The sequence below is a fragment of the Lepidochelys kempii genome, chromosome 10 (genome assembly GCF_965140285.1).
Source record: "Lepidochelys kempii isolate rLepKem1 chromosome 10, rLepKem1.hap1, whole genome shotgun sequence".
NCBI classification, from domain to species: domain Eukaryota; kingdom Metazoa; phylum Chordata; order Testudines; family Cheloniidae; genus Lepidochelys; species Lepidochelys kempii.
Genome location: NC_136389.1, coordinates 80,651,920 through 80,679,408, shown reverse-complemented (window position 1 = coordinate 80,679,408; position 27,489 = coordinate 80,651,920). Strand labels below are relative to the sequence as shown.

Here is a 27,489-nt window from a genome sequence, read left to right as displayed (position 1 = left end):
ACCCCATCAGGCACTGGGATTTCTACCCAGAATTCAAATGGGCGGCAGAGACTGTGGGAACTGTGGGATAGCTACCCACAGTGCAATGCTCCGGAAGTAGGTGGTTGCCTCGGTACTGTGGACACACTCCACCGACTACATGCACTTAGAGCATTTGTGTGGGGACACACACAATCGACTGTATAAAAACGCTTTCTACAAAACTGACTTCTTTAAATTCGACCTAATTTCGTAGTGTAGACACACCCTAAGTACAATGACATCTACTTGCTAAAGAGCCTTGTTTTCAAATTAAAGTTTATTAAAATGACAAAAATAGAAGTTTCACATATGAAAGAAGAGGGCATACATGGTACAGGCCTTTAGTAACAACAGGTGAATAATGCTTAAGCTAAAGCACATAGGCAGCTGAACCATTCATTAACATACAATCTCAGGGTAAGAAAATCTAAATACTAATGCAAACGTGCTCATAGGCAGCTACAAAAGGGGGGAATAAGTCCCTCCAGAAACAAAGAGATGGGCCTCCTCCCGCCTCAAGATGGAACAGGCTGCAATGGTGCAGATTGGTCTAGTAGTCACAGATGGGAGGAAGCAGAAGATTAACCAAAACATTTACTGAGTAATGCTTTCTTTCATTATTTTTAAAGTCTCATTTTGTTGTAAAATAATCAAACTAGAAGACCTGAAGAGCGCAGTGCAATGGCCCATCTGTGTATGGCATTTATTGCTAAAAGACAAAAGAACAGCCACCCAAACAAGTGCTTCTGCAACATAAACTGAAGTAAATGGAACAAAAGTCAATGTATTGTTTAATTTGCAAGGGTCTGCTGATCATTTCTTGGACAGATGTCTAGCTGCTCTCACATCAGTAACATCCTAATTATTAACAATCATCAGAGAGGAGCATATGAGAAACCTCAGATCTTTAATAGGAACCCTTGAAGCGCTCTGTTAAAAATTAAATATTTGATTCATCTGAATATTCAAAGAAAGTAGATAAATATAAAAACATGTATAAGAATATACTGAATTCCTTAACCATACAGCTCAATCAACTACTATATAGTGACTAATAATTTCTCATTCTAGCTTAGACCAGTTTATTCTTGATATTCTATTCCTTCTACCTATCCAGTGCCTCAGAGTACCAGGAGAGCTCACACTGAGACATTTTATTGTGTTGTTGAAGTCCTCCACAGAGCTATGCTCTACCTCCTAGTGCTTCTTCCAGTTAGTAACTGGAATGAGATATGGACATCTACACTAGCTGCTTCAGACTCAGCTATGAAAATCTGTCACCCTACAGTGTCTCTGTACTGTTCCAAGTATACTTCCCTCTAAGAGGAGAGAAAACTGGTCGAATAGAAATTATTTCTTTAAGGTCACCCACCCATCATCATTCCTTGACTAAATGTTTGTAGCAAGAGCCTTGAGAAAAGTTGGAGATGCTTCCAATTCCTCCTGCTTTGCACACACACATACTTTATAGCTGTTGATTAAATCAAAGGTATAGCACTGGATTTTAGTCTAAGACAAGCTAAACACAAAATACACACTGCAATTCAGTCCAATACATTAATAAAAAAAAAATTCACCACAGTCATTAAAATCACAAGGCGATCTGTAACGTCTGCCAGCAGCCGTGCCCTTGTGTATGGCAATGCCAATTAAAAGAGAGTCAAAGTTCCTGCTAATGACTCTGAGCTTGTAACAAAAATGTATGAAATCCTGGTAAACTAGCCAAGACTACAGCTAAATGAGAGGATATTCCAGTACACATATGTAATCTAAGCTAAGGCATGGTTGACTGCATACATTTGTGCTACATATCAAAGCTACCATAATAAAGTTTTAGAAAATAAGTAAAAAACAAAACAACCCACACATGCACCTCTGGAGCAATGCTGAGTACAATAAGCTACGCTCAAGTGCTACCTTTCAGTAGTGTCACCCACAAATGGCATGATTAAGACACATTAAGTACGTTTCAAACCTGATGGGGAACAAGGTTTTATCTGTACAATATCCACTTGAAACTGTGCAACACAAAACCCTTGAATCACAATGTTTCTCTCCTCCCCTAGTCTTTTCAGCTGTTTAAATGGCACAGTACTCTCTACTTGAACTTAAAAGGTGACTTTAAAACCATAAAGCTATTATGAATTAGTGAGAAGGCGAAGAAAGGAAGTAAGTTAAGATAACTTTTTTCCTCATTATTTTTCTCTAACTGTACTGACTGAGAGATTTGTTTTCTAGTTGAATTCATTTTACAGGAATGATGATGTTGCTAACCACAGTTTACCATCATGATCTGCATACTGCTTTCTGTGCTAAATATTAATAAAGGTTAGCAGGTTTTAACCCTCTGCCAAATAAAACAGATACCTGCTTTGCCAAGTAAGTCCACATGAAAATCAGATTTGGAGAATGAGATTCTCTCTGTGAACTTCATATAAAAAAAGACAATCAGCCCCTTCCCCTAGCTGCTACCCTGCTAACTCAGTTTGGAATCTTAAAGTCAAACTGGATTCTTTCCGTTTTACACCATCACTAGTTATAAAGATTCAACAATCAGAAATTTAAGATGTCAGTTTTGTTGCTAAGGCACCAGAAAGAAGAGAGGCCAGCTTCCTCCATGATTATGTAAGGAGGTAAAACAGGGCTTGTGCAGTGAAATAAGCAGATCCAACTACAGATGCTCAGGGAAGAAACCTGGGGCTGTTTTTACATAGCAGTTTTTTTTTTTTTAACCATAACATCCATTCAAAACAGCTCTGTAACAAGTTCCAGAATAGATCTTTCCATGCAGTTATGTCAGAAGCCCATATCTGCAAGTAAAGAAGCCAACATATAACAAATCAATCCACAATGACAGTCAGACCTATTCTTTTTAAATGGCTTGCGAATACCATATTACTCAGATCCCCTCTCCATGCATGCATCACAGGCATTCATAGTTAAACAAATTCAGATGCACTGCAGAAATACTGAATGACAGAAACCTCCAGTACTCTGATTCAAGCACTGATGCTCCACGAGAGCTCCAGTCAAAGCTGTAGGGGAAGATTCTTCAGTGGGAGCATCAGTCCCTCTGCAAATCTGCTCTGGAATTCTCGGTCACAAGCATGAATTACACACTAGAGGTCATTCCTCACGTTTGATGGAAAGTCGTCCTCCAAGACATCCCTTTATTTGCTAGGAGAAAACAATACTGGCAAGGAACCTCCTGAAGGGCATTTTGAGTGTGAAACTGACAGCATAGTCACTCTCCTGCACATAGGGACAGAAAGCTTGTGTAGCAGGGTAAATCTAGGAGAATTTGTCTGGTATGCATACTAAAGAAAGGTTCCCTTGTAGCCTCCCTTGGTGATGCCTCCAAATACAAAAGTGTGATTTTGTAAACCAATTATTTTGGCCAGTACATAAATGGGTACCAAGGGAATAAGTATGTAATAAAAGCCTTAGTACATAGACAGACCAGACACACGCAGACACCTGAAATGCATCTGTGAAATGGTATCAAAAGTTCCCTGCCCAGTTAGGAGACTTAGGCTGTGATTCTGCAAATGCGCACTCACAAGACTAGTCACATGGAGTTCAAAGGAACTACTCACAATGTCTAAAAGTTAATCGTGTGCATAAGTCCTTGCAGGATTGAGGCTTTATTTATCACAAAGCACTGCAAAGAGCATTCTATACTTCCCAGAGTCAGACATAGATTTGTAATTCACTTTCTACATCAGATTTCCATAGGAAATTCTGAATGTGGTAGGCTTTTTTCCCTGACATTTTGGCACAAACATGTATGATATTTAACAGGAACAAAACGAAACAGATGATCGAGTGGCAAAGAAGTAGTTATGAAATGTGTATGGCAAATTTTAGCTTGTAACAAGCAGTGTGTGTGTGTGTTTTTTCCAGTTGTGGAAGTTATTTCTGCTTGCCATGACAGTCATTACTGGGAACAACTACCATTATAACTGTCAAGTGAGGATATTTAAAAAAAACAAAACAAAACAGAAGAATTTTATAATACACGTAAAAAACACGCTCTCCCCTTATACTTTCTTCTAACAGGCAACAAAACACCTTGACCATAGGTTTTAACAACAGAGAGTATTTCTGTATCTGAGATATTATAGCTAAATTTGTAGAGTGGCATGTGATGGCACTGTATGCTCTAAATCAGGTTACTCCCATGTGCTCTTTCTGAATGTGGCAGCAAGGACTGGGTAGCTCTCCTCTCTAGGGCCCACCACTAAGTTCACTGAGCCCATAACATTTAAAAAGTGTAAGATACCATTCAACATATCGAGAGGATACAATACAGAAGTTCATGTAATTAATGCAAATGGACTACCTAGCAAGGAAGGCTTAACTCATCCAGATGTGGCAAGAGCTCATTGCAATGAGTTACACACACTTTTCTGAGAGCTGCCCTAGCTAATCAATATCACTGCAGCGACATTAAAACAAACCTTAACATTGGTCTTTTGCTTCACGTAAATCCAGTCTCCAAGATTACGATATTAACTATACATCTCATGCACAAAGCCAGGCCTGCCTCATTGTCCGCTGTCTGACAAGGGAAAAACACTCTCTCTGGGGGACTCCTCAGTGCTTTTTTGGAGGAATCTCTTTTGTGAGTGTGTTGTTTTTATTTAACACCTCTGCCCCTCTGCTGTGGTTGGCCCATTCAGAAAGGGCAGACACATGCCTGTCAGGCTGTCGGAGAGCAACACAGAAGCGGGGCTTAGCAGCAACGTTCAATGGTATCTGCTTTACAGAGATGCTATGTTGCATTGGGCTGAAGTTCAGTAACACAAAGAGAAAACCTCCCCCAACCCAGCGAGCACCTGATGAAAGCAGCTTCCCCATGCTCGGAGCTGTACATAGCAGAGGCAACATAGGCACTACAAGGATTTAAATGAAGAATGTTTGCTTCACTCCACTAAAATGGAAGTCCGTGTTCTTAGCATGAAAAATATCAGCTTCAAATTCTTACTCCAATAGCCCATAATATGTGCTAACATAGTTTCAGGGAAGTGGCTTAAAATGAGCACTTCATTTAAAAACAACCTCTTGTTTTTGCAATTGATGTTTTTTCTGATCACGTGAATACTATGGAGAATTTATTTATTATGCTTTTTGCAAAGGGTTAAACTGATTCCATTTTCCAGAGTCCTTGTTTTGCCACTCAAGGAGATGTTTCCTTAAGATACACTGGAACAACGAATGCTTGGAGAACCCATTTGTGTAAGGACCTTGTCTAGCCATTGCAAAGGGCCATTAAGATGCAGTTCAATCCAGCAGGGGGTACTGGTCACAGTCTGCCGCCTAGAAGAATGAAAAAAAGAACAGAACAGAAATGTGACTTATAGAACTTTAAAAATATGAAGAGATTTTACAGCTACTAAAACATTCTTTCCTGCTTAGACAATAGCCCTGCATGTTACCCCAAAGGAATGTCTTTCTTCTCTACAACAACATGTTTTGTGCATATGCTGCCAAATTGTTTTTACAAAAAAATTAAAAACCCCAAAAACCCTTTCCCCCTTCCATATGCTTTATGATCATGGCAGGAGATAACTGCAATAGCATCTACTTACTACTTAAAGATTTCTGAAAGGAGGCAACATTTGATCCTCTAGATAGAAAGGAAGGCTACTGTCTAAATGCCTTTCACAGACCTTGTCTCATAATTAGATTGGATCGAACACTTCACTGTGTGTGTAATTTAAAAATAAAAATAAAAATCAGGACACTCACTCAACCAAAGAATTGGGTTTTAGCAGCTGGTTAAAGTTCAGATATGGCAGAATTTTTGAAAGATGTATGGGGATCTCACCCCATCATCCAGATGACATCTACACCCACTCTGAAGGTGTGGCTTGGTCTGCAGAGAGGGTTCAGACCCATGCATTGGATCTCTGCATTTCCCACCCTTCCCCATTCCACAGGCTCAGGGTCCCTGTAGGTTCAATAATTGGTGCAGTTATGCTGTTTCCAGGGCTGTTGCGGGGAGGAGAAAAGTTAAGATTTGACCAACTGAATAAAAGGAGCAGCTAAGAAGCAGAACTGCCAGGCACTGTACAAATAAATTTTTATTTCACACACACACACACACACACACCCCCCTAGACCAGTAGGTATTTCAGAAACACATCATCATTAACCTGTAGGCTGCCACTAACCTGTATCTCCTGAACAATTCAAGAGCAGAGAGGTGGAAACTGTAGTGAGTAGATGGAGGAGGCTTAGCCAGAGCTGTTGCCTAGTGGAACTTCTATCCTGTCCTGCCTCCCCTTCCTCCCTCAACCTGCCCTCCTACTAAGTCTTTCCCCCACAGGCCAAATGCCATTTGGAGCAGGTGATGTGCCTCCACAAGGCTTAAGGGCCATGAAGCAGGGAGAGGAAGGCCAAGGGACGGTGTGGGGGAATCTCTCCTCCTGCTTGAGAGTATCAAGTTGGATTTCAGCTTTTCACCAAGGGAAGGCTCAGGGGGCTTGTTCTGGGGCCAGGAGGCAGGTGCAGCTGTTGCAGAAAAGAAGGAAGAAGAGGGAGAGGTTGGAGATAAGCGTACTCTATTTCTCAGCTTAGAACCCATCCTCAGAGTTTTAAGCGTTAATCGTTTAAGAGGAGGAAGTCAAAGCCTCAGTGGCCTTGGGAAAAACTGCTGCTGAATCAAGACCCTAGCTGGTGTTGGGGTAATCTCCGAGGGGCTGCTAGATGAATCACGCAACAGCTATTTGAGCTGCAGAATAACAGTGAGGAGACCCCTTCTTCGTTGCCTACATGAGCGAGAGCTGCAACCTATTCTATCTATGAATGTATATCCATTACCCTCTGGTCTTAAAATGGAGACACTGCCTGGAAGGCACCACACCCATTTCCAAATCAAGCATGGCTGACCAGAGTTGGCAGCATACTGTTTGCTGCCACAAGAGTGGGTGTATTGGCAGGGTTTACTCTGTGCAGTGGCCCAAGGGTGAGTCTTTTTTTACTAATGGAAGTGTCCTGAGCCACCTGGACAGAAGGATTGCAAGGGAGAGTGGAACAACTGTCTCGCTCATTCTGACATTTCAGTGAAGCACACATCCCCTTCATGGCCAGCATGAAATTAAAACACTCTCACTGAAGTTAAAATGGAACATTTGTCCGCTCCTCAAACACTGGCTGAAAAGGGCATGCCAACAAATAGCTCAGCACCATTACATACAAATCTATTCTTTAGCATGCTGTTTCCCCCCATCCCCAAGTCTATAACATCATGCTTTATTTTGACACTCTATCAAGACAATCAGACTTCACTGACAGCATGTCAGCTTGAAGATGGATTTCAGTAAGTTAGACCAGGGATGCCTTCTGTTGCTTTTTGGCTTGCCTGCGTTAGGCTCTGCTGTTAGAGAAGAGCCTGTGTGTCATGGCCTTCTTATGCAATTGCCCCCCTGATCGCTGGAACACAAAAACACTCAAACATCCTGCCAACAGATTGCTCAACTGGTTAAGCAGCTAAAGCACAGATTACTAAAACAATGCTCTAGATGCAGCTTTCAATGAGATTTTCATATGAATCAGTTCAACAAATAACTGTGCTATGACAGACAATTAGATGTAATTTCTCGTGGCACGGAAGCAAATGTTGGGCTTTGCTACAGTAAATGTGAGCATAGAGTTTCACTGACTACAATACTCCAATGAGATAGCCGACTTCCAGTAAGTCACGCTCATCTGGATTTCATTAGTGACCATGGCCAGGAGCCACAGCTGAAATGGTCTGGCCTGGGTGCAGAAGATTTAAAAACAAAATGGACTCCAAACATCTGGAGAGATGAAGGAAGAGAGTAACGTGAGAGGCCTGGGCTCCAGCTGATACTATAGCATCACCCCACCCCCCATTGCCACCCAACCCCTTCTGCTGCAGGAGACTGTAAAGAAGAACCAGCCAGGCATGTCTGCAAGCATATCCTGAGATGGTAAATATCACCACAGAATCTTTAAATAAGGCTGCAGATTTAAAGGAACACCATCAAATAATTATTTTTAAGAGCAGATCTTGTTTTAATCCTTTGCATGTTGTTCTGTCACAAAACAATCTTTATTTTCTGACAAATTTCATTTCCCCCATTTGGCATTAGCAAATATTGTCTTTCCTCCCTTTGTGACTTACGGAGCATTTATAAGCTCTGTTTGCTTGATAAATGCAATGCTACTCAGGATGGCAGTATAAGCTCTGGCATTTATTTTTAACCTGTGCTTTCTGTACGAGTACTGTAGTATTAGGAAACACCACACTGTATGTCCTAACTACAGTGGTCATTATTAATTTGTCCTCTCAATACTCCTTTAAGTTATGGAAAGGACAGCAAACAGATCAGTAATTACAAGGACATTTAAACAACTGCCATGTGGCAGGCAATGAGAATGGGGCAAGAAGAATTTGATTTTACAGTAATTTTTCAACGACCCTAACCAATATCTTAAAATGTAAATTTCCAAGACCATCTGCTTTCAATTTAATCCCACAAGTCCCTGACAAAAGAAATGTTAAGGCTAAACCTAATCCACTAATAAATGCTCACAATGATTCTGCTCATTAGAAACGCCAGCCATCAAATTTAAATCTAACTTCAAGAAATAAATAACTTATAATTTTTCTTACAATGTCCATCTGGATTCACCTACAGTTAAGCTCCAGTTAGAGATCCTGTACTGTCCAACACTGTAACCAGATACACATCCTCCCAATGAGGAATGGTGCAGCTTATACTATATTGGATTGATCTGCTTTTTCCTCTCATTTCTCCAGTTATGGAAACAAAATTAAAACATTTGAAAAACACATTCTTAAAAAATGCATGCTATCTGCTTTAATAAAACTACTGCTGGCTTAGTCTCCTACTCTAAAAGCAGCATATAAAGACCTTGTTGAGCACTCTGACTCCCAAAATCAAGGACTGCAGCATGCATGATTTGTGGTAATAAGCACAAAATGTGCTGTCTACTGAAAGATGAAGACAAAAGATCTGACCTGTATTCAGCTCCCCAGCCCTTGACAAAGCTCATTCGGATTGTGCACATTCTGGTCAGCTGATACACAGCCTCGAAACCCTGATTCACAGACTGAGCCAAGAGGGCTGCAAATTCCTGGTTGTTAAAAATCTTCAAGTTGCACCCTGTCAGGAACATGACAACATGGCATTAGTGTAACTAAATTAAGAAATCCCCTTTCTTTCTGCCTAAGGAAAGAAACCACTTAACTCTGCTCTCCCCATCCCCAAACCATATTACGTTATGGACAGATTGCATAAATAAGAAGCAAACTTCTAAAAGAAATTAAGTTTGGTTATAAATGCAACACCCCCACAATTCAACCCCTAAAAAAGTAAGGAAATACCAAGTTATGGGCCACAATGCTGAACCCTACTGCCCCCTCAGCATGTTTATGTTGATGAAAACAGACTGCATCACCACATGGCACTTCCTTCTACCTCCAAAGGATAAAGAAGGTGCACTACACAAAGCACATTCATCTCCTCTGCATTACAATGCAAACCTTGATTACAACCACAACTCTTAATATTTGCTAATTTTTCTGACAGTGTAATTAAGGAATTAGTAGAAATGTACAAGCTAAAAACAAAAGAAACCATAAAAGCTGAATTTAGATGGTATCCATTAGCAGAAGTCATCACCACCCCATCCTGTAGAGAGCCAGTTGCCAAAATAGCTCTTGCTGTCAAAAGTCAGATGTCAGGACTACACTATATAGTTTGGTAGCAAGTACTATAGTTAAGAATGCGGAACTGTTTCAGTTATAACACTCTTTTCACTTGTTCATAACGTTCCAAGGATTTCCCCTTTCAAATTGAAATTTTCCATGATTGGTCCCAGCTGAAAGCTAAAGAAGAATCCATTCAGCGGGTTTTGAGTTCTGGGTAGTTGAAAAATAACAAGTTTCCCAGAGTAAAACATTATTGCCACACTTTTTTTTAAACCCAGAAAACTTAAGTGCTGGACTTAGAAACTTGGCACATGACTAGTGTTCATTTGGGAGTATGTCCAAGTTTGAAAAACAAATGCTTGGATCAAGACGAATTATAAGTGATTAAAAAAAATGACGCTTGAGCATGCTTTGTGAGCCTGACCATAACTCATATTGTCATCTGTTTGGGGATCAAGCCATTTTTGCTGGGAGCATGTCCACATGTAGGGGCCCGGCGGCTACAGGACCTGGCTACCCATTGGTTGAGTCTGTAAGAGTTCCACTGGGAAAATCAAGGAACAGGCCATCCTAGAATAAATCTTGCTCGAAGATATATGGCAGCTTGTGTTCAGTAAGAGGAGAAGCTTCAGAGAGAGCAGATCTGGGGGCAGGGAGATGCTCCATTAAAAAGAGAGAGAAGAGCCAGGAAAAGGCCAGTGAGGAAGCCAGGCAAAGCACATACAAAGAGGTCCTGGAAAGGAAAGACAGGGCAGTTTGTATTACGGGCAGATTGCCCAGTTGTTTAGGGTTCATGGACTGGAAACCCATAGCATGTAGTGGGCATGAGTTCCCCCTATGCTGCAACTCTCTGAGGCTGTTTGGAGGTCAGAAAAGGCTGGACGCTGAGCCCAAGAGGAGGGCTAAAGACCGTGGTGGAGGAGTGCAGACCTGCAGAGGAAGGTCTGTGCCAGACACAAGCCTGGAGCAGAAGATTGGGTTGTGTTTGCTTATGAACTTCAATTAATTTTGGAGCCTGTGACAGAACAAGGAGTAATGGTCTCAAGTTGCAGTGGGGGAGGTTAAGGTTGGATATTAGAAAAAACTTTTTCACGAGGAGGGTGGTGAAGCACTGGAATGGGTTACCTAGGGAGGTGGTGGAAACTCCTTCCTTAGAGGTTTTGAAGGTCAGACTTGACAAAGCCCTGGCTGGGATGATATTCTATGATTCTAGTGGACTCTTGTGATTTAGCCAGAGGGTTAAGTCACCTCAGCAACCTAAAAGCACTGGAAGCTGCTGGTGAACTATCTGAGAAGGGAAACGGAGGCCACGGATGGGCCCAAAGCCACATCAAGTGTGTGAACCCTCCAACAAAAACCCTATCTCAAGGGTGGGCTTGCTCATTATTTCCAAATATTATTTTCTAGATACTTTTGCCATAAAAATTTTATTTTTGAAAAAGCTTAATATGCTCACACCCTGACTTAACTAACGCAACCCACCCATGTATATCTGACACAAGGTTTATAAATGTATTTTTATTTTCTAAGTAAAGCCTATTAAAATCCCCCTGTGACTTTTCAGTAGGTTTTAGATAGATATAAGTACTACAACCAAGACAATGAAATTGCCTCTTATGTGGTTTCCCTAGAAGAAGAACATAAAATAGAAGTAGGAAAATAACAGAGAAGAACATAGATGCATGTAAATTAAAAGGATTTTCTTCATATATTCATTCAGCAAAAGGTTTAAAAACATTTACTACTACTATTGTATTACTTATTTGTACAGTACCAATAGTTTGCAAAGCACATCCAGACTAGGAGCCCGACTGTGTTCTTGCTTAAACGAATCAGAATCTATTTAAGGTACCTTACACATTTACCTTTATGAACCTGGACACTGGTGATGATGGCTGGATATACAGTAGAAACTCTCATAACAGTAACTTTACCCTTCATGCTATCAAGGAACACTGCTGAAGTTGTGGAAATGGCATAAAATATGTTTATAGTAATCAGAAACCTAAAACCAATAGTATTTATCAAATCCAGTTCATTTTGTTGAATAGCTCAACTTCTGTATGCAGAGCTCCCATTCTTCACATGTAAATGTTACACAGGACAGTGCATACAGCATAAGTGAGTAAGGCTAGGCTTGGTTACCTGGTGGAATCTTGCAAACAGTTGCGGGGTGCCAGCCGTACCGTTGGTTACAGTTAGGAGACTGGACAAAAATGGCACTGTCGCTAAGGCACTCGGCAAACACCTCTCCTCCAATGTAGTACAGCCTTACTCCTCTTCCTAGAAAACACATGGCACAGTTTCAGTTTAGTCAGTCAGCAATGAAGCATGCAGAAAACATTTATCATCTTCAAAACCTCAAACATTTGGAAGAAGAGTTTTTAGAAATCTGGTTTACTTCTGAATCAAAAAGGGAGGAATCAAGCAAGGTCAGTGATGATGGGAAAAGAACATAGTAATTTTGTTTTCAATGGCTGTTGGGAACAACAAACTTCCGTGAGGACTTCAAGCTGAGAGAAGTGGAAGAGCAATTTATGAAGCCAGAAGTGCATTCTCCAGCCACATGATCCTTTGCAGCATGCACTGCACAAATCCGCCACTTTGAGAAATGCCTCCCCTTAGCCACTCCGATATTCTCCATATGAACATTTCATCAGTTCAACATATGGTTTTCAACCTCCTCCTAGAGTCACCACAGATGTATGGCACTATTTTAATTGATTTAGAATAAAATTATATAAGGCTTCTCAACCGTTACGTTTAGCCTGAGATAACATTCACTATATCCTGATATAAAACGCTTTAATTCCCATGGGAAATACATAAATGAATATAATAAATACAATCTGAGTTGAAAAATCCTAAGTTTCAGGTATCAGTCTATGTAACTCTGATAAACCTTTGCTGTGCTCTCACACTGCTAGTGTGGAAACTTTGCATTCAGTCTTGCTTGAAGCATATGGAACCTGATGAACTTAAGGATTAACTTTAGACTCTTGGGATTTCTCACATCAGGAACCATTTTAGTAATGAAAAAATTAAACACCTGGTAAGTGAAGGAGCCACTGGTTCTGCCCCAGAGAAGGGTACAAAGAAGAATAAAATCTGGTCGAAGAGGGTTTGCTTTTCTGGCAGGAGGTAGGGAAACTAACTTGTACCATTAAGTCGCATTCGAAGGGCCTAATACTGCCCTCATCAGTGTAAATGGGGAAAACTCCACTAACTTTTACACCAGTTAACCAAGGACAGAATCGGGCCCTAACTTGCTATTTAACATTCAGCACTGTCAGGACCTGAATCTCCTCTTGCTTTCCATGGTGTAAATCAGGAATAGCTCCACTGAAGGAAATGCAGTTCTACTGCTTTAAAATGTGTGTAGGTGATGGATTATCTTATAAAAGCCTAGATAGGGCCCATTGAATCAACGGCAGTCTTTCCATTAATTCCAATGAAATTTGGATCAAGCCACTGCTTTCTATTCATGAGGGAACAGGCATGAAAGAGTAAAAACACAAGAGATCTCTCATAAAATTTAGAAATAAATTTCTTATCGATAGATACAATTCAGCTTCTATGATGTATAATAAATCCATTCTAAAACATCTTTTTATTTTACTGTTGTAACATTAATTTTACTTTTATATTATGGAATTTTAATGTGTTAAAATAATGAAGATACTTAACTAAAACTGATCAAGTTACACAGATGGCTGATTTTAATCTTCAGCACTCTGTATCCAACCCTCTACACATTCCCCTCCCACTCAACAGATGGTAACAACAACAAGAAAATAGGCATTACCAATGTGTCGTCTTGTGAGCTCCACGGCTGCGTTTCGGTTCACATTAGACAATAAGCCAAGACAGAAGCGTTCTGAGTTAGAAGGGTCGGTGAAGCCATCCACGGTCATAGAAGGCTGTGAAGCATGGAATGTCTCCCCTACTCGCTGGTTGAGTTCATAGTAGGATATAGAGCACCAGAAAGCTGGCTCGCAGTAGGTAACAGGCTGCAGATCTGCACAAAGCAAAAGAAAGAAAGAAATCAGAGAAGTCCTTTGAAGAAAATGAAACATTTAAGAATATTATTCAGCTCCACTGCCTGTGTTTATTTAACAACCAAGCTTTAATTACTTGACAGATTTTAATGGGTTGCAGCAAGAAAGTTACATCAACCCCAAAGCAGTTGGCATGCAGAATAATCACAAATAGCCAACACTACCACTTAACTGACTTCATCTTTACCACCTATAAAACTGAACTCACATAAACAATGAAAACACAACGTTAATTTCAGGTAGCTACTGTGCCTTACCTAAAATCAACGGGCTAAATTCTGCGCTCAGTAAGATGGATGTAACTGAGCAAAATTTTGGCCCACTGGTCCAGCTTCTGAGTTCACTGGCCCTAGTTTTAAGCCTGTCTAGCTCCACTATCTTCAGTGGAGACACTCCTGATTTACACCAAATGTATGTGGAATCCGTGTCAAGGTTACTGGGAATACTTATTTCTCATCATTCTTCTATCTGGAAAGTTGTAAAAGGGAAATCTACTTTCCTTAACAGATAACAAGTCTTTGGTTTTAGTCTTGTGGCAGTGGTTTGATTCAGCCGGTGGGCCCAACTGAAACTGGTTGCACCATCTTATTGCACCGAGTCATTTTGAAGAGGACAGTACTAAATATGCAAGAGGGGTGTGATTGTAAGAGTAAAGAAATTGAAATTCTTCTACTCCTGCTAAAGTCAATTCCAGTAACAGTCGATAGTAATTTAATCTCCTCATCCCCATTCTAAGCAAGTGAGGATATCTTCAAAACACCCGATTGCTGCTCCTTAGTTGGGGAGAAGATTTAATAGTGAGCAACAGAAAGCACCATCTTTCCAGCTCCTACTGCTAGGTTCCCCCCTATGGTATTTCTTCAGTGCTCCAGGCACAGGGTTAGAGACCACCAGCTCTGACAATCAAAGACAGGCCCCACCTCTCTTCCTCCTCTCCTTGCAAAGACGAGCAGCCCAAGAAGATAAGTTCAGTGTCATTTCTTATATAAAAGATCTGTTACCAGCTCCTTAGAGAAAATGAAGCTGCTATCCAACTATATCCTGTCCAAGTCCACACTCAGCTATACCCAAAAATGCAGCCTTCACACTAGAACAGTCCAAATGATCCTTGCATTTATCTGAACCAGAAAGACAATACAAGTGTTAACATATCCCAGTAAGTGGGATACAGATGTGAGGATAGCCACATACCTCAAAAACACCAGCAGCACCATGTGGAACTGCTCCTCCTCCACTGAAATCAATGGCAAAATTCCTACCGAGTACAGTGGCAGCAGGACTGAGCCCTATTTTATACTCCTCTAAACCAGAATGAGTACCAGTACAGATGCAACATTCTTTCACTGTTTCAGGTATTGTGTAAATAGCGCCCTTACTTTCCTGAACATTTAATGTGTATCCTCACCACTCAGTGGTGGGTCTCATATTAATAGAGTACCAGACCAGGAGACTTGAGTTCTAGTCCCAACTCTGCCACTGGCCTGCTAGGTGACCTGGGCAAATCACTTCTCCCCACTCTGTGCTCAGTTTCCTCATCTGTAAAATGGGGATAATGATATTGGCCTCTTTCGTATAGCGTTTTGAGATGTACAGATGAGAAGCACTAGATAAGAGCTAGGTATTATTACTCTGCTGATTGTTGTCCTCTTCTCCCACTTCCACAGAAGCCAGCACCAGTTATTGCAGATAGTCTGTAATAACTTGCACTGTAATAACTTATCTCCACAATTTTTGAGGGGAAAGCGTTCTCAGGGCACCCGACAACCTGCTGCTGGTTCCTCAGGAGATGTGCTGTCCAAGTGCCACAGCACGCCAGGAATCCAAGCAGCAATGTGAAGGCAAAGGTCCGCTCTGCGAAAGCCACTTGACCCCAGCAAATCCCAGCCAAATCCAGGAATTTTGGAAGGGTGGGAGCCCATTTTTATCTTTTTCTATTGAGGGGCAACCTATGCTCCCTTCAGTGAACAAATTAAAAGGAAACTACTTCCCAAGCTAAGGCTGACATTTCTGCTCTCCTAGGTGGTGTATGCCTGCCTGCATAAGGGAAAGTGAGGCCCAAAGGAATCAGAGTGTAACCCTCAAAGCATAAATTAATAGAAAGTAATTCCATAAAATAGAGTATTTACATACTTACGGGGGGCCCTGGCCTCAACTGACGAGATTTTTATTCCATAACATTCTTATGAGCATAAAACTTAGGTTTCTTCAAACTTAAAGCAAAAAATCTTTGAATATTTCCCCTCACATGTTCACATGCCATTGTACAAATCCACGAGTCATCAAGTACAATACATGCTGTTCCTTTTCCACCTCTGCCTTTTTCTGCTATGTTACTCATTTAACTACTACACTGGGATTGCCATGTGTCAAGAGTGTGTCTACAATTTTCACCGATTAGCAGTTTTGGACTACGGCACCTATCTGTGAGTGTTGTAACCATTCTGACAAATGTATAGCAAAGAGCACTGCTAATCAAGGTAAATTAGATCATGCTCATTTGCTTTAAAAAAATCTATGCTTGCTCTTATCCAAGAGCAAACATTTCTAAATAAGAGTCTATTAAGTTTCATAAAAGCAAAACAAGTTTTTAGCCCGGCAAGCGGTATCTTCAGAGTGATGCTGCCCTTGGGTTGTAGAAGCATCCTCAACCTGTGGGACTGTATATACTTTTGTGGTACTTTCCTTCAGCAACCACCTCCACTTGGGTTGTGTCTCAAGGGGACTGCAGGTCCCCACTGAGGAATGTACGGAAATTTCACTTTCAGCTTGATTTGCAATTTGAGGAAAGACAGAAACCAACAAACTCACCACTCATGAATCTTGTTGGAAATGCACTAGTCTCTAAGAAATGCAGCTGAATGTTTAATGATGCTGCCTTCCCTATGATTGTGGCATAAGGCTTAGCCTAAGTTTTAAGCCACCATGGAAAGAGTGAGTTACCTCTTGAGTTAGAAGTGGTCTGTATGTATCATTTTGATTTTTGTGGATTTGGTGCTCACGCAAGTAAGGAGTTGTAGTAATGCTAGAGCCACACAGTGCCCACAGGGACTGTGCAAACAGCTAAATAAAGGATACATCGTAACCAGGTAAACCCTCCTTCTATCTTCCATGCACGGCACTGCCAATCCATTTAAACTCTGATACACAAGATGCTTGCTTTTTCCTGTCCCAGGTCCCTCTCATGAAAGGATCCCTATCATGCTGAATCATGAGGTCAATAAATGTCCCGAGTACTGGGATGAGACCCATCCAACTTATTCTCCCATAATCTCTGAGCTAGACCTCTAGCAGTATTTCTGTTGGCTCAGCTGCAGAGAACAACTGCAGGCTCTTTACATCAATCTAAGTAAAAATATAAAGTGAATTGATACAACAAATCATTTCATGCTATTCCCAGCACTCACCCTGCAGTGAGATCGGTCACTGAATTTATCTCCGATCTTATTTCATCGAAATTTGGTGAAGTACTTGATACAACAAGATGAAATGAGACTGGTGGCTCCTTTCTGAAAATTCTTGCATCAAGCAAGGAACAGCACTTGTAATGTATGCTCAGAGCAGCTAGCATTCCTCCTGTATATACTACACAGAGCTTGCTGGAAACCCAGCATTTATCCCACTCCAAACTTTGTGGGGGAAATGGCCATTTGAAACGTCTGGTCCAAAAATTTCACTTTTCCACAGCAAATATTGAAAATCAGTCAAAACAGAAGTTTCTCAAAGGTGTGAAAAGGTTAAAAAAAACAAACAAACCCTACATTTTTTCATTCTGTTTTTCAGTTGGAAAAAAGTGTGAAAAGGGGTTTTCCCATCACCCTTTCCTCACAATTTTAATGTAGGGGGGCGGGGGGAACTCCCGAAAATCCAAAAACTGTCAATTGAATGTTTAAGTTTCTCAGTTCAAAAAAAAAAAAAAAAAAAAACAACCTGACATGAGATGACAGTCAAGGCAAAAATTTATTTAATTTTTGAAATACTGACTATTCATTTAGAATCTACCAGTAGGGAAAATTTTATCAAAATCGATATTTTTCTGTGGAAAATTTCAACCAACTAATGATATTCAAGAACTACATTAAATTACAAAGATGCTGGCCAGGAAGGTCTGTACTGGACTAGGGCAGGTGAGCAGAAAATATTAAAGGCCTCTTATTTCAGATCCTAACATTTAGATTAGTTATTTTTCTTTTGTAAGGCAACACCATCACTGGATTCTCAGATGAGACAATCTCTGCCAGAAATTCTGTATTTTAATCCATATGTACCAGTTATGGCTGCAACATCTCTAACTTCATCCTTAAAGCAAGACAGAGAGAGAAAGCAAGCGAGACTGTGAGCACACTCTCCTCATTATCACTACATTCTATAACCACTGAACTTTCAGAAAGGCTTGGGAATACCACTTTTTTTTTTTTTTTATTTTGAGTAGCAGCGTTGCACCACAGAAACCAGCTGAGGCCTGTATTACTAACTCATCTGACCATATGGTATGTGGTTATTTCACTTGCAGTGTGTGTCTGTGTCAAGCCTCTTGTAGAGCCAACACTGAGGAAGAGGACAATGGATTTCCAGTATACCAAACTCCTAGATAACAATATGCATATCCAATTCTGGCCCTTTGCTGTATAAACTCCCTGACCTCAATCTGAATATCTACAGAGCACCAGAAGCCATAGATTTGTTTTGAGGCTTTTTTTTTAGTTTAAATAAAAGAAATAGGAGATCACTTGGTATTCGTAACTTTCACTAAAAACGTGTGCTTGACAACTAAACCTTTGAACCAAAAAAGTTCTTTCAAGTGGACTCCTTGCCAGGTGCACTCACATTCCAAAACATTCCCTCTGATCTGGAGAGACCATCTGCAGTGCTGGGAGAAGAGAGTTCAGTTCCCATGGCCCATTCAGTCCTTGGCTTGTCTGCTGACACGGTCAGTTGAGGGAGGAAGTGGGTTGGGTTTTTTTTGTTTTTGTATTGTCATCTACCCTGTAACCACCACCAACTCTTCATTTTGGGCAGATCACCCAACAGCGTGTAGATGGCAGCAAGCTTTCCATCACTACTGACACAGGACAGGTTTGATCATCAATGTATCATTTCACTTATTTTAAAATTACCCACAACTCAACACCCCACAATAAACTTTAAAAAAGATATGTATTTTTTGAAACCTCCACTTGCCAAAGAACAACAAATGTTCATCTTGTAACTCCTGGCTGTGTCCCTTTCATTTTATTTCAAGTTATTACACTTTCTGACTCCAATTTCAGAGACTACAAACGGATTACTTGTGGTTAACATGCTTTGGCTGCCCTTGTTTAGTCTTTGCTACCAGACACCACATTAGACATCCTACAGACCAACCAGCCAAGCAGCACATTTTAATAACCATTGCCTTTGTTGGAAAAAACATGCACTGAAGCCTGATTCCTAGAGACTCCTTACTCATTTGGGTGAGGTGATTGCTATCTGCAGCAACAAAAAGCAATCCGGATTGGGGTTTTTGTTGTTGTTGTTGTTTAAAATGTTGATAAGAAACATGGGAAATCCCAATTGACTCACAAGCAGCACACTTGAGCATAAAGGATGCAGTCAAAAAAACCAAACACCCAAAAAACCCCTCTTCCCTCTTAGGCTTTGACAGTTAAGCCAAGAAAACTGTTAGTACCACCCAGATATATATATAGCACCCTCTTTTAAAAAAAAAAAAAAATTGACTAGCCCGAGACATCCAAAAACAAGCCAGCCAATGCCTGAAATTCTGAAGTGCTGTCAAGATACTCTGTGCCAGGGCTGTAAGCATATGTAAGCTTTGTGGCTGTGGCATTTTAAGAGTAATCTGAAGTAGTCTGTGCCTACTGGCTTAAGTAACATTTAGAGAATGGATCCTGCAGTATGCAGGGTTGTAAGGGTTTTCTATGAGGGTGACTGCTCAGAGTAATTTCAAATGGGGTGAGCTCAACAATATGGTTAGATCTGACCCCTCTGTCAGTCTGCATGAAAATACAGAGCACCATCAGATACACATTGAAGAGATAATACAAGTTCAGAAATACATTCTCAAAATCTACAAGGCTTATCTCAGGGAATTATACAACCCTGATCTCTACATCTTTAGTTTTCCTCTTATTTATTATTTTAAATATCTCTAGTTGACAGGATGAAAACAGAACCACTGATGTGTTGGTATAATGCAATGGTCTGGACTATGCTCTTGGTGCCTACAGATGAGCCCAGGGCTGCAGAGACCTACACTGCTGCCTAGGTCCCCAGATTGAATTCGGCTGTTCTGGCCAGTGCAAAGGGCCTGCCTTAAGCCCATCCCTGTGTTCAGGTAGAAGGACATACACGGGAACCAGAAGGCTTGCATCAGCAACATAATGGTCCCTGACCTCACCTTGTGCGTCCATGGAGAGGTCAGCTACTATCTGGCCCTAAGCTTTTCAGTGCAGGGACTGTCTACATCTGATAGGAGTGCTTTGCACCCTGCAGGACCAAACCAACAGAACAACTGATCCGGTACGTGAGCACCATGATATCGACAGTCATCAATTCAAGTATATTGAACTCACTTCTGTAATCTGCCTCTCTCGTATTTTAAGTGCTTCAGCACGCCACCTGCTTTTTAGCCTACTACTGTTTCTTCTTTCCACCCTTTCCCGGTCTCATCTTCCCCACTGTGCCCTTGTGCTCTCCAAAACTCCATCACTCAACATCCCATTACCAATCTCATCCCCTACTCAATTATCCCAATACACAAAATTTATAAGGAGAGTCGGGTGGCTAGGGCACTAGCCTGGGATCTGGGTTCAGTTCCCTGCTCCATCAGACTTCCTGTGTGACCCTGGGCAAGTCAGTTAGTCCCTCTGTGCCCCAGTTCCCCGTCTGTATGATAGGGATATTCGCACTGCTTCACAAGGGTGTTGCGAGGATACAATTAAAAAGATTGTGAGGCACTCAGTAAGATAATGGTGGTCAGATAATCACCTTAGATAGCTAATAAGCAACTAAAATTATATAGGTGCTTTCTAGAAGAGAAAGTTTAATTTAAAACACCTTTATTAAAATAAGAACCAGCAGGATGCATTCCTGGCAAACCTGGGTGATCACCAGATCATATTTTTGTTATAGCCCTCACACTCATTCACCCTGGCATTACCCCCCCCACCTTTTTTTTTTGGTCTGTCACTGCATCTTGTTTTATATCCAACCCTATGTTGTAAGCTCAGATCTCTGTACTAACTTTGAGCTATCGTGAATCTCTGTTGCCATAATAATGGGAATTAGCACAAAGAAGCATTAAATAATGCCACAACATCAGTAATGTCATCATTAATATATACTCGATATGCCAAGCATTATAATTACACACGGTTATGAAGACAGCATACTTACCCAGATTATTATGTGCTGGGGACATAGGATTTGGAGATAAATTTGGAGAACCTGAAAATCAAGATGATGATGGTTAAGCTGGTAACTGCATAGAAAAAACAGTAAAACAGAGACATCAGTGCTGACATGGGTTTTTGGTTCTAAAGATCAAACCAAGGGCACTTATGTTTTTGGTTTGAGACTACTGTGTTTGCTGCTTAAACCCAATGGATATATATGAAATATGTAACAATCTTGGAATTCTTAAGCATCCCATGCCCCAGATGAACTTCATTCTGTGATCTGGGAAAGTGAGACTTGCAGTTTCCTCCACAGCCAATTATTATTTATACAGGCTCAGAGATACTATCATTATGATACAAAGTAATATTGCTAAGCATCTTCATGCTGCTCCAGGTCTTCATTTACAAGAGACCCGATTTTCAAAACTGTGCACGTAGGCATGTGTGCTTCATTTGCATATGCCATTACTATGACTGCATGTACCATCATGGTAACTACACACAAAGGTAACTACTTAGACAACTACAGCTTTGATTTTCTGTTGCCCTGCACCTTATGTATTTATTTACTCTCGTGCAAAATTATTGCAAAGTGAATGTAACTCACTATCATAAGTATGGTAGCATGTTATGCTCACTTTGCCCTGGTGTAAATTCCCATATAGGTAAAGGCCATGGAGAATCAGGTGATCAAAGGTAAATCTGCATGCACAATTACCAGAGAGTTGTAGGCTTTATCATTCTAATTCTGTATGGAAAATATGCACATTCATTTTGAACATCTGAAAGAATTTGTTCCAATAAAAAAAGGAGGCATTACACTGGAGCTTTGCAAGAAAATATGAAGACTTGGCAGGTATGAGAGCACGTTGCAGAACCTTGCCTTCCACTGAGCTCTGTTAGCTTTTTTAAAAATCTGTGCTTATAAAAAGAACAAAGTCCATGACGTTTGAGGGAGTGGAGGACCCGCAGAGAGAACAGATATAGCATTTGAACATAAACTGGGCATTTATGGTATCTTCTCGGCCAACTCTGTTCCAGTATTTTATCCCCAAAGGCCCTATTTACAGTCCGGATGTCAACCACAGTACCAATAACTGCATGCACAAAAATGGATTGCGTCAGTAGGCTCACGTTTGATATGGACAAACAAACCCACGCTTGCCTTCCTCCATGTGTATCGTGGAGAAAGGCTATAAATCTGTCATTCCTCTTTTAGAATCCCACATGCACTCTAAAGTCCAAAACATTCACAGAAAGGGAGCCGACTGTGTGCACTATTTGCATTAACTAGGCCCTGCACTCCTATCTTTGTTTGAATGCAGCCCATATTTGTGTATTTCTCTTGTAAAGCAGTAACCATTTTAACCAGAGATGTGTCTTTGCTTTTCAACCACAGCTTTTACAAACTAAGGGATGGATTCAGCAACTCTTATTCACGAGGGTAACTCCAACATCAACAGGATGTCTTGGGTAAGGATTACTTATGTGAGTAAGGACTGTAGGCCCTCATATGTTTAACTACCTTGTGTTCATATATTTTAGCACAAATTCCAAGAGCAAATAATCTGATACACAGTATTTGTTTAAATGCCACAGAGAACCTGAGAAGAAGGGGACTGATGGTTTACAGGGAAGCACTTGCTAAACACTTCTTTCTTCTTTCTAAAGAAAGAAGTCTCTGAACGTTTAAATATTCATGGCCCAATATTCAAAAACACTTACTTGGCCATTTGCAAGGGCAAACACTTGGTCTAATCACACCATTGCTTGCAGTGAACGTGCTGACTGGGTAAACGATTTGTGCATGCATGCATTTCTAATAATAAGGACCCAGACTAAATGCTGACACTAGAACTTCTGACTGCAAGGAAAGGTGGAAGGCCAGTGGTCAGTGTTCCTCTCTTCTGCTTACTAGTGTCTAGCAGCAGGTGCTCTGGGGCACGGGAGTGCACGGTGAACCTTTTTCCAGTGGGTTTAAGGCGTGTTATACAGTGTAGGCCATCTTGCGGAATCCAAACTGCATCTGTCCTGCCCTATCAGAAAGCCTCCAACCACAGTCTACTCATCAGCACTCAAAAGAGAAGCCTAGATATAAAAATGGCCCCAAAACCACAATCCTCTACATGTTATAGTGTAACAAATAAATATGCACTATAATAACATATTTAAAAATATAGGGTCAGATGCCAAGGCCCTTAGTCAGGGAACTCGCGGTGGCATAAGAACTAAGTAAGAGTCTCAGGATTTGACCCAGAAAGCTACAGGAAATGGCCAAAGATGACCCACCTGCATCCATGCTGTGGTTCATCTGATGGTCACTGGTTTCTCCATCCTCACTCAGATAACCTGGAGGTGGTGTCTCTGGAAATCAGGAGATTAAGTTGTCATTAGAGTTGATTGCAGAGTTCATACATTATCAAAATTAATTTCTCTGACCTCTGTTCATAGCAGACCAATGAAATACTTTATCAAAGGGGAGGGAACACAAGAAGGTGAGTGGAGGCCTTTTTACGGTAACGGAGCAGATGGTCAGGATTTTAGTTTCAAATAAAATTTCACAATGATTTTGCAGTTTTCCTTCCTCCTGTTTTTCTCTTTTCTGAACTGCACCTTCCTGGACTGCCAGTATAGCTGAGCTGTAGGTCTATAACACACCCTTATGCAGTTATACAGTAAGATACGCTAAATAGCTTTTTCAAAGTCACAAAAGCTTATCCAAATGTGAAATGGCTAAATTTTGTCTGAATATGAATTTGTTTTCAGAAAGTTTTCTCAACACTAGACTCTACAATGTATTCTAAATCTATCCCACCGAGGGGGCAGAACAGAATGTACAGCAAAACATTTAAGCAGCAGTACGTGTGTTTTTGGCTGATAACAACGTTGGTTAATATACCACTGTGCTGAAATCAGAGATTAAGAATGGGTTCTGTTTACCTCCAGATCTGAACACAATCTGGTTCAGTCAGTTAGGGAGCCCAGGAGTTCTAAAGGTTAATGAGGAGGGTAATGATGGAATGGAGAAAAACAGAGCTCAGCCAATGCGCCACATAACCCTTGGGGCCTAATATTAAACCTACAGGACATATGTATCAGTCATTTACTGGGCAATAGATCCTTTCTTCACCCCCTTTGTTTGCTAGATGAAGGCCATACAGTACCTGGAATGTAGTTGCTTTGTGGCTCAATACCTGCCGGGAAGTTAGTGTTCTCTGGAATGGAATGACTATAATCGTCTAATGGCGGGAACTCTGCTGGAATCTCTGTGTGCCTCGGTACCAGCACTGGAGGTAAAACTGACCACATGAAAAGAAAACAGAGCAGGACAGTGACATTAGCAGCAAGTTTATAACATGTCACCTTACATTGAACCAACATGAAATACTGGAAAATGAGGAGAAACCCACTTCTTGGAATAACACTCTCACAAATGCAGATAACTCCAATTACCATGCAAGTGGCTCCAGGAAAGGCTAGTGGTGAAATATTACTGTCTATTAGTAAGTGCTGACAAGATGTTTGGTGCTGTATATGACACAAAAATAAAGACAATCCCTGCCCTGAGATACTAGCAACCTAAGAGAGACAAGATACACCGAGACAGAAAAAGAAAATTCTAAGTTAGAGCAGAGTTATACTATTGGTCTCTGTATAGAAATCTAGGGCTGTTCTGCTGACTGACACTGAAAGATAGCAGCTAGGTCCTATTAGCTACAACTATGGATATAAGAGTGTTTAAATCTCTAGGAGGCACAGGGAGCAATCCTTAGAAACAGCTACTCTCATCAGCAAAATCTGGCAGGAACTTTATTGTTATTTAAGTAAGTACAGAACACCCCTGGAAGAGAATTAAAGTTTGGACCCTATCTATATGCACACACAAATAATATGTTTGGAGCTTGGCACGAATGCAACCTGCGTAAACTTATATTTTGTTGATTTGTGTGTGCTGAACTTTCCTTCTCCATAAATAAAGCTGTAGATAGATGCATTATTTCACCACAAGAAGTGGGAGGGACTCAGGGAGGGGGTAGCTAATAATAGAAACCTTTTGGTTTTAAAACACCACTCATGCTATTTTTATTTTGTCCTGAAACTTTAAACAGACTCCTGCCCTTGCATGGAGAAGCTGAAATATCCAGAATGTCCACAATACCTGGTGTCTCCACTCTTTGGTAGTGATAGGGGTTGACACAGACTTCATCTTTCTTCATGTTAAAGGCATACTCGCACATCTCCATGGCACGCAGCTCATGGTGGCTATGAAGGTCTGGCCAACGCCATAGCCGGCAGTAGATCACATGGGGAAGTCCTTTACGATGGGATACTTGCAACCGGCCATCTAGTGATCTGCATTAAGAAAATAATGATGATAATGAACATCCGTGTGTTTTGCTTTTCCTCACCTCAGAGATGTACAGCATTAAAGAAAACCAACAAAAGTCGACAACCAGCCTGGAACTAATGTATATGTAAAAATACACCCAGATTATTGACCAGGCTCTGGCAAGTACTGTGCAAAGGTACCCAGCAGGAAGGCTGCAGCTAGCAGCAGAAGAATGAAAGCTGCCCTGATCTGGCTCTCCTCAAAATCCAGAGGCCACTTCTCTGCAACAGGAGCTGCAAAGAAGTATTCTGGGACAAGGCCTAGATATGTAAGGAAGTCTAGGGATGTGTCAGTTTCTCTGACTCAGAAATGGCTTTATTCATTAACAGTCCTGGGGCAGATCATTCATGCTCCTGGCAGGAACTAATTTGGGGGAGGCTGCTGCCTACCAGAATACAGCACATGAATGGTGCTTCTGAAGCATGCTTACTTGCCCTATTGAAGGGACTCTGGATAGCTCTAAGAATTTGGCCCTACACATGTAAAGACCATATGTTTGAAAAACATATTAATGAAAGGTTATAACTTTTAAAAAAAACATAGAAAGACATTGTAGTCTATTGCATTGTAATCATCCACAATGAAGATGCAGAATAAAATTAATACAGGCACTCACATTTTTAAATGGCAACAAAAAGTGACTGTATGCCAATTTCCCACACTTAAGATGCCTAATTAAAAAGGGAGTGGGAAAATGAAACCAGAAGACCTACTCCACAGTCTGTAGGTAAGAACATGAAGCATATGTTTAGGGTTTTTTAAAAATTATTATTCCTACACTGCATTGACCCCAAAAATCTAAAACAAACAATTGTTTTCCCACTAAATCTTCTGTCTGGGTTCAGGCAGTAGTGATCTCCCCCCACCCCCCAAAAAGAGTTATAAACTAGTCTAAAAAAACAGGGTGGAGAATGGCAGTCCAACAAGACTCTTCCCAACAGAAGAGCTAGGGGGACTGTTATAACATACACACACCTCTTGTAAACATCTTTATAACAAAGAGTGATGTGACTAATACTGGCTATAGCTGACGTGCACTTCATTTAGCAAGGAAGCAGAGCTCACAGGTTGCAAATAACTGTATGCAGAAAGCATATAAGGAATCTGTACCACCGAGGGGCCTGCTCTCACAGGTTATAAAAACACTCAAAACCTGTGATTATGTTACAGCCCTGAAATATGGCTTAGAGCCCATGGGGTTTATTTATAGTATACACACATTTCTTTATGGTGCTCCTCTGTTATTATTTATGGATCACACATTCTCTACGTGCAAAAATAGAGCAAGGGTGTATCCCACTCTTTAGATTTTTCCATGAAGGGAGGTCAAACACTTGAATATCTGGCATATTTTCCAAATCTCCTCTCAGGCTGAGTTTTGCTGCTAACAATCTGCCCCATTCCTTCTTCGAGCATTTCAAGCAGGAAACATGATTTTCAGGTGAAAGACTCAACAGAAGGCCAAATATAAAATGTTTCTGAGGAAACAGGAAGGACTTGCATGTCAGCATAAAGGGTTCTATCAAAACGCAAGTGACTGGTGACCAGGGATGGTATTCGGGCACGCTGGGGGCTTGATGGAAGAGAATTATTAGAAAGGGATTTATCCAGCAATGCCCCTCTGCCATGTACATTGGCCAAACTGGACAGTCTCTACGTAAAAGAATAAATGGATACAAATCAGACGTCAAGAATTAGAACATTCAAAAACCAGTCGGAGAACACTTCAATCTCTTTGGTCACTCGAGGACAGACCTAAAAGTGGCAATTCTTCAACAAAAAAACTTCAAAAACAGTCTCCAAGGAGAGACTGCTGAATTGGAATTAATTTGCGAACTGGATACAATTAACTTAGGCTTGAATAAAGACTGGGAGTGGATGTGTCATTACACAAAGTAAAATGATTTCCCCATGTTTATT

General features: G+C 40.8%; 1 protein-coding gene across 2 annotated transcripts in view; it reads right to left on the bottom strand.

Annotated features, from left to right (window-relative positions):
* Nucleotides 1-279: 279 nt before the first annotated feature.
* The window catches only part of SMAD3 (SMAD family member 3), a 112,795-nt gene continuing 85,585 nt past the window's right edge, over nt 280-27,489 (bottom strand). For both annotated transcript variants that reach the window (XM_073304419.2, XM_073304418.2), the window contains exons 2-9: nt 25,339-25,532; nt 24,344-24,478; nt 23,469-23,543; nt 21,178-21,228; nt 13,533-13,745; nt 11,873-12,010; nt 9,035-9,179; nt 280-5,340 (exon numbers count right to left, since the gene is read on the bottom strand). In XM_073304419.2, coding sequence (XP_073160520.1) covers nt 5,217-5,340; nt 9,035-9,179; nt 11,873-12,010; nt 13,533-13,745; nt 21,178-21,228; nt 23,469-23,543; nt 24,344-24,478; nt 25,339-25,532 — 1,075 coding nt within the window. In that variant the 3' untranslated portion in view covers nt 280-5,216. The remainder of the gene's footprint in view (nt 5,341-9,034; nt 9,180-11,872; nt 12,011-13,532; nt 13,746-21,177; nt 21,229-23,468; nt 23,544-24,343; nt 24,479-25,338; nt 25,533-27,489) is intronic.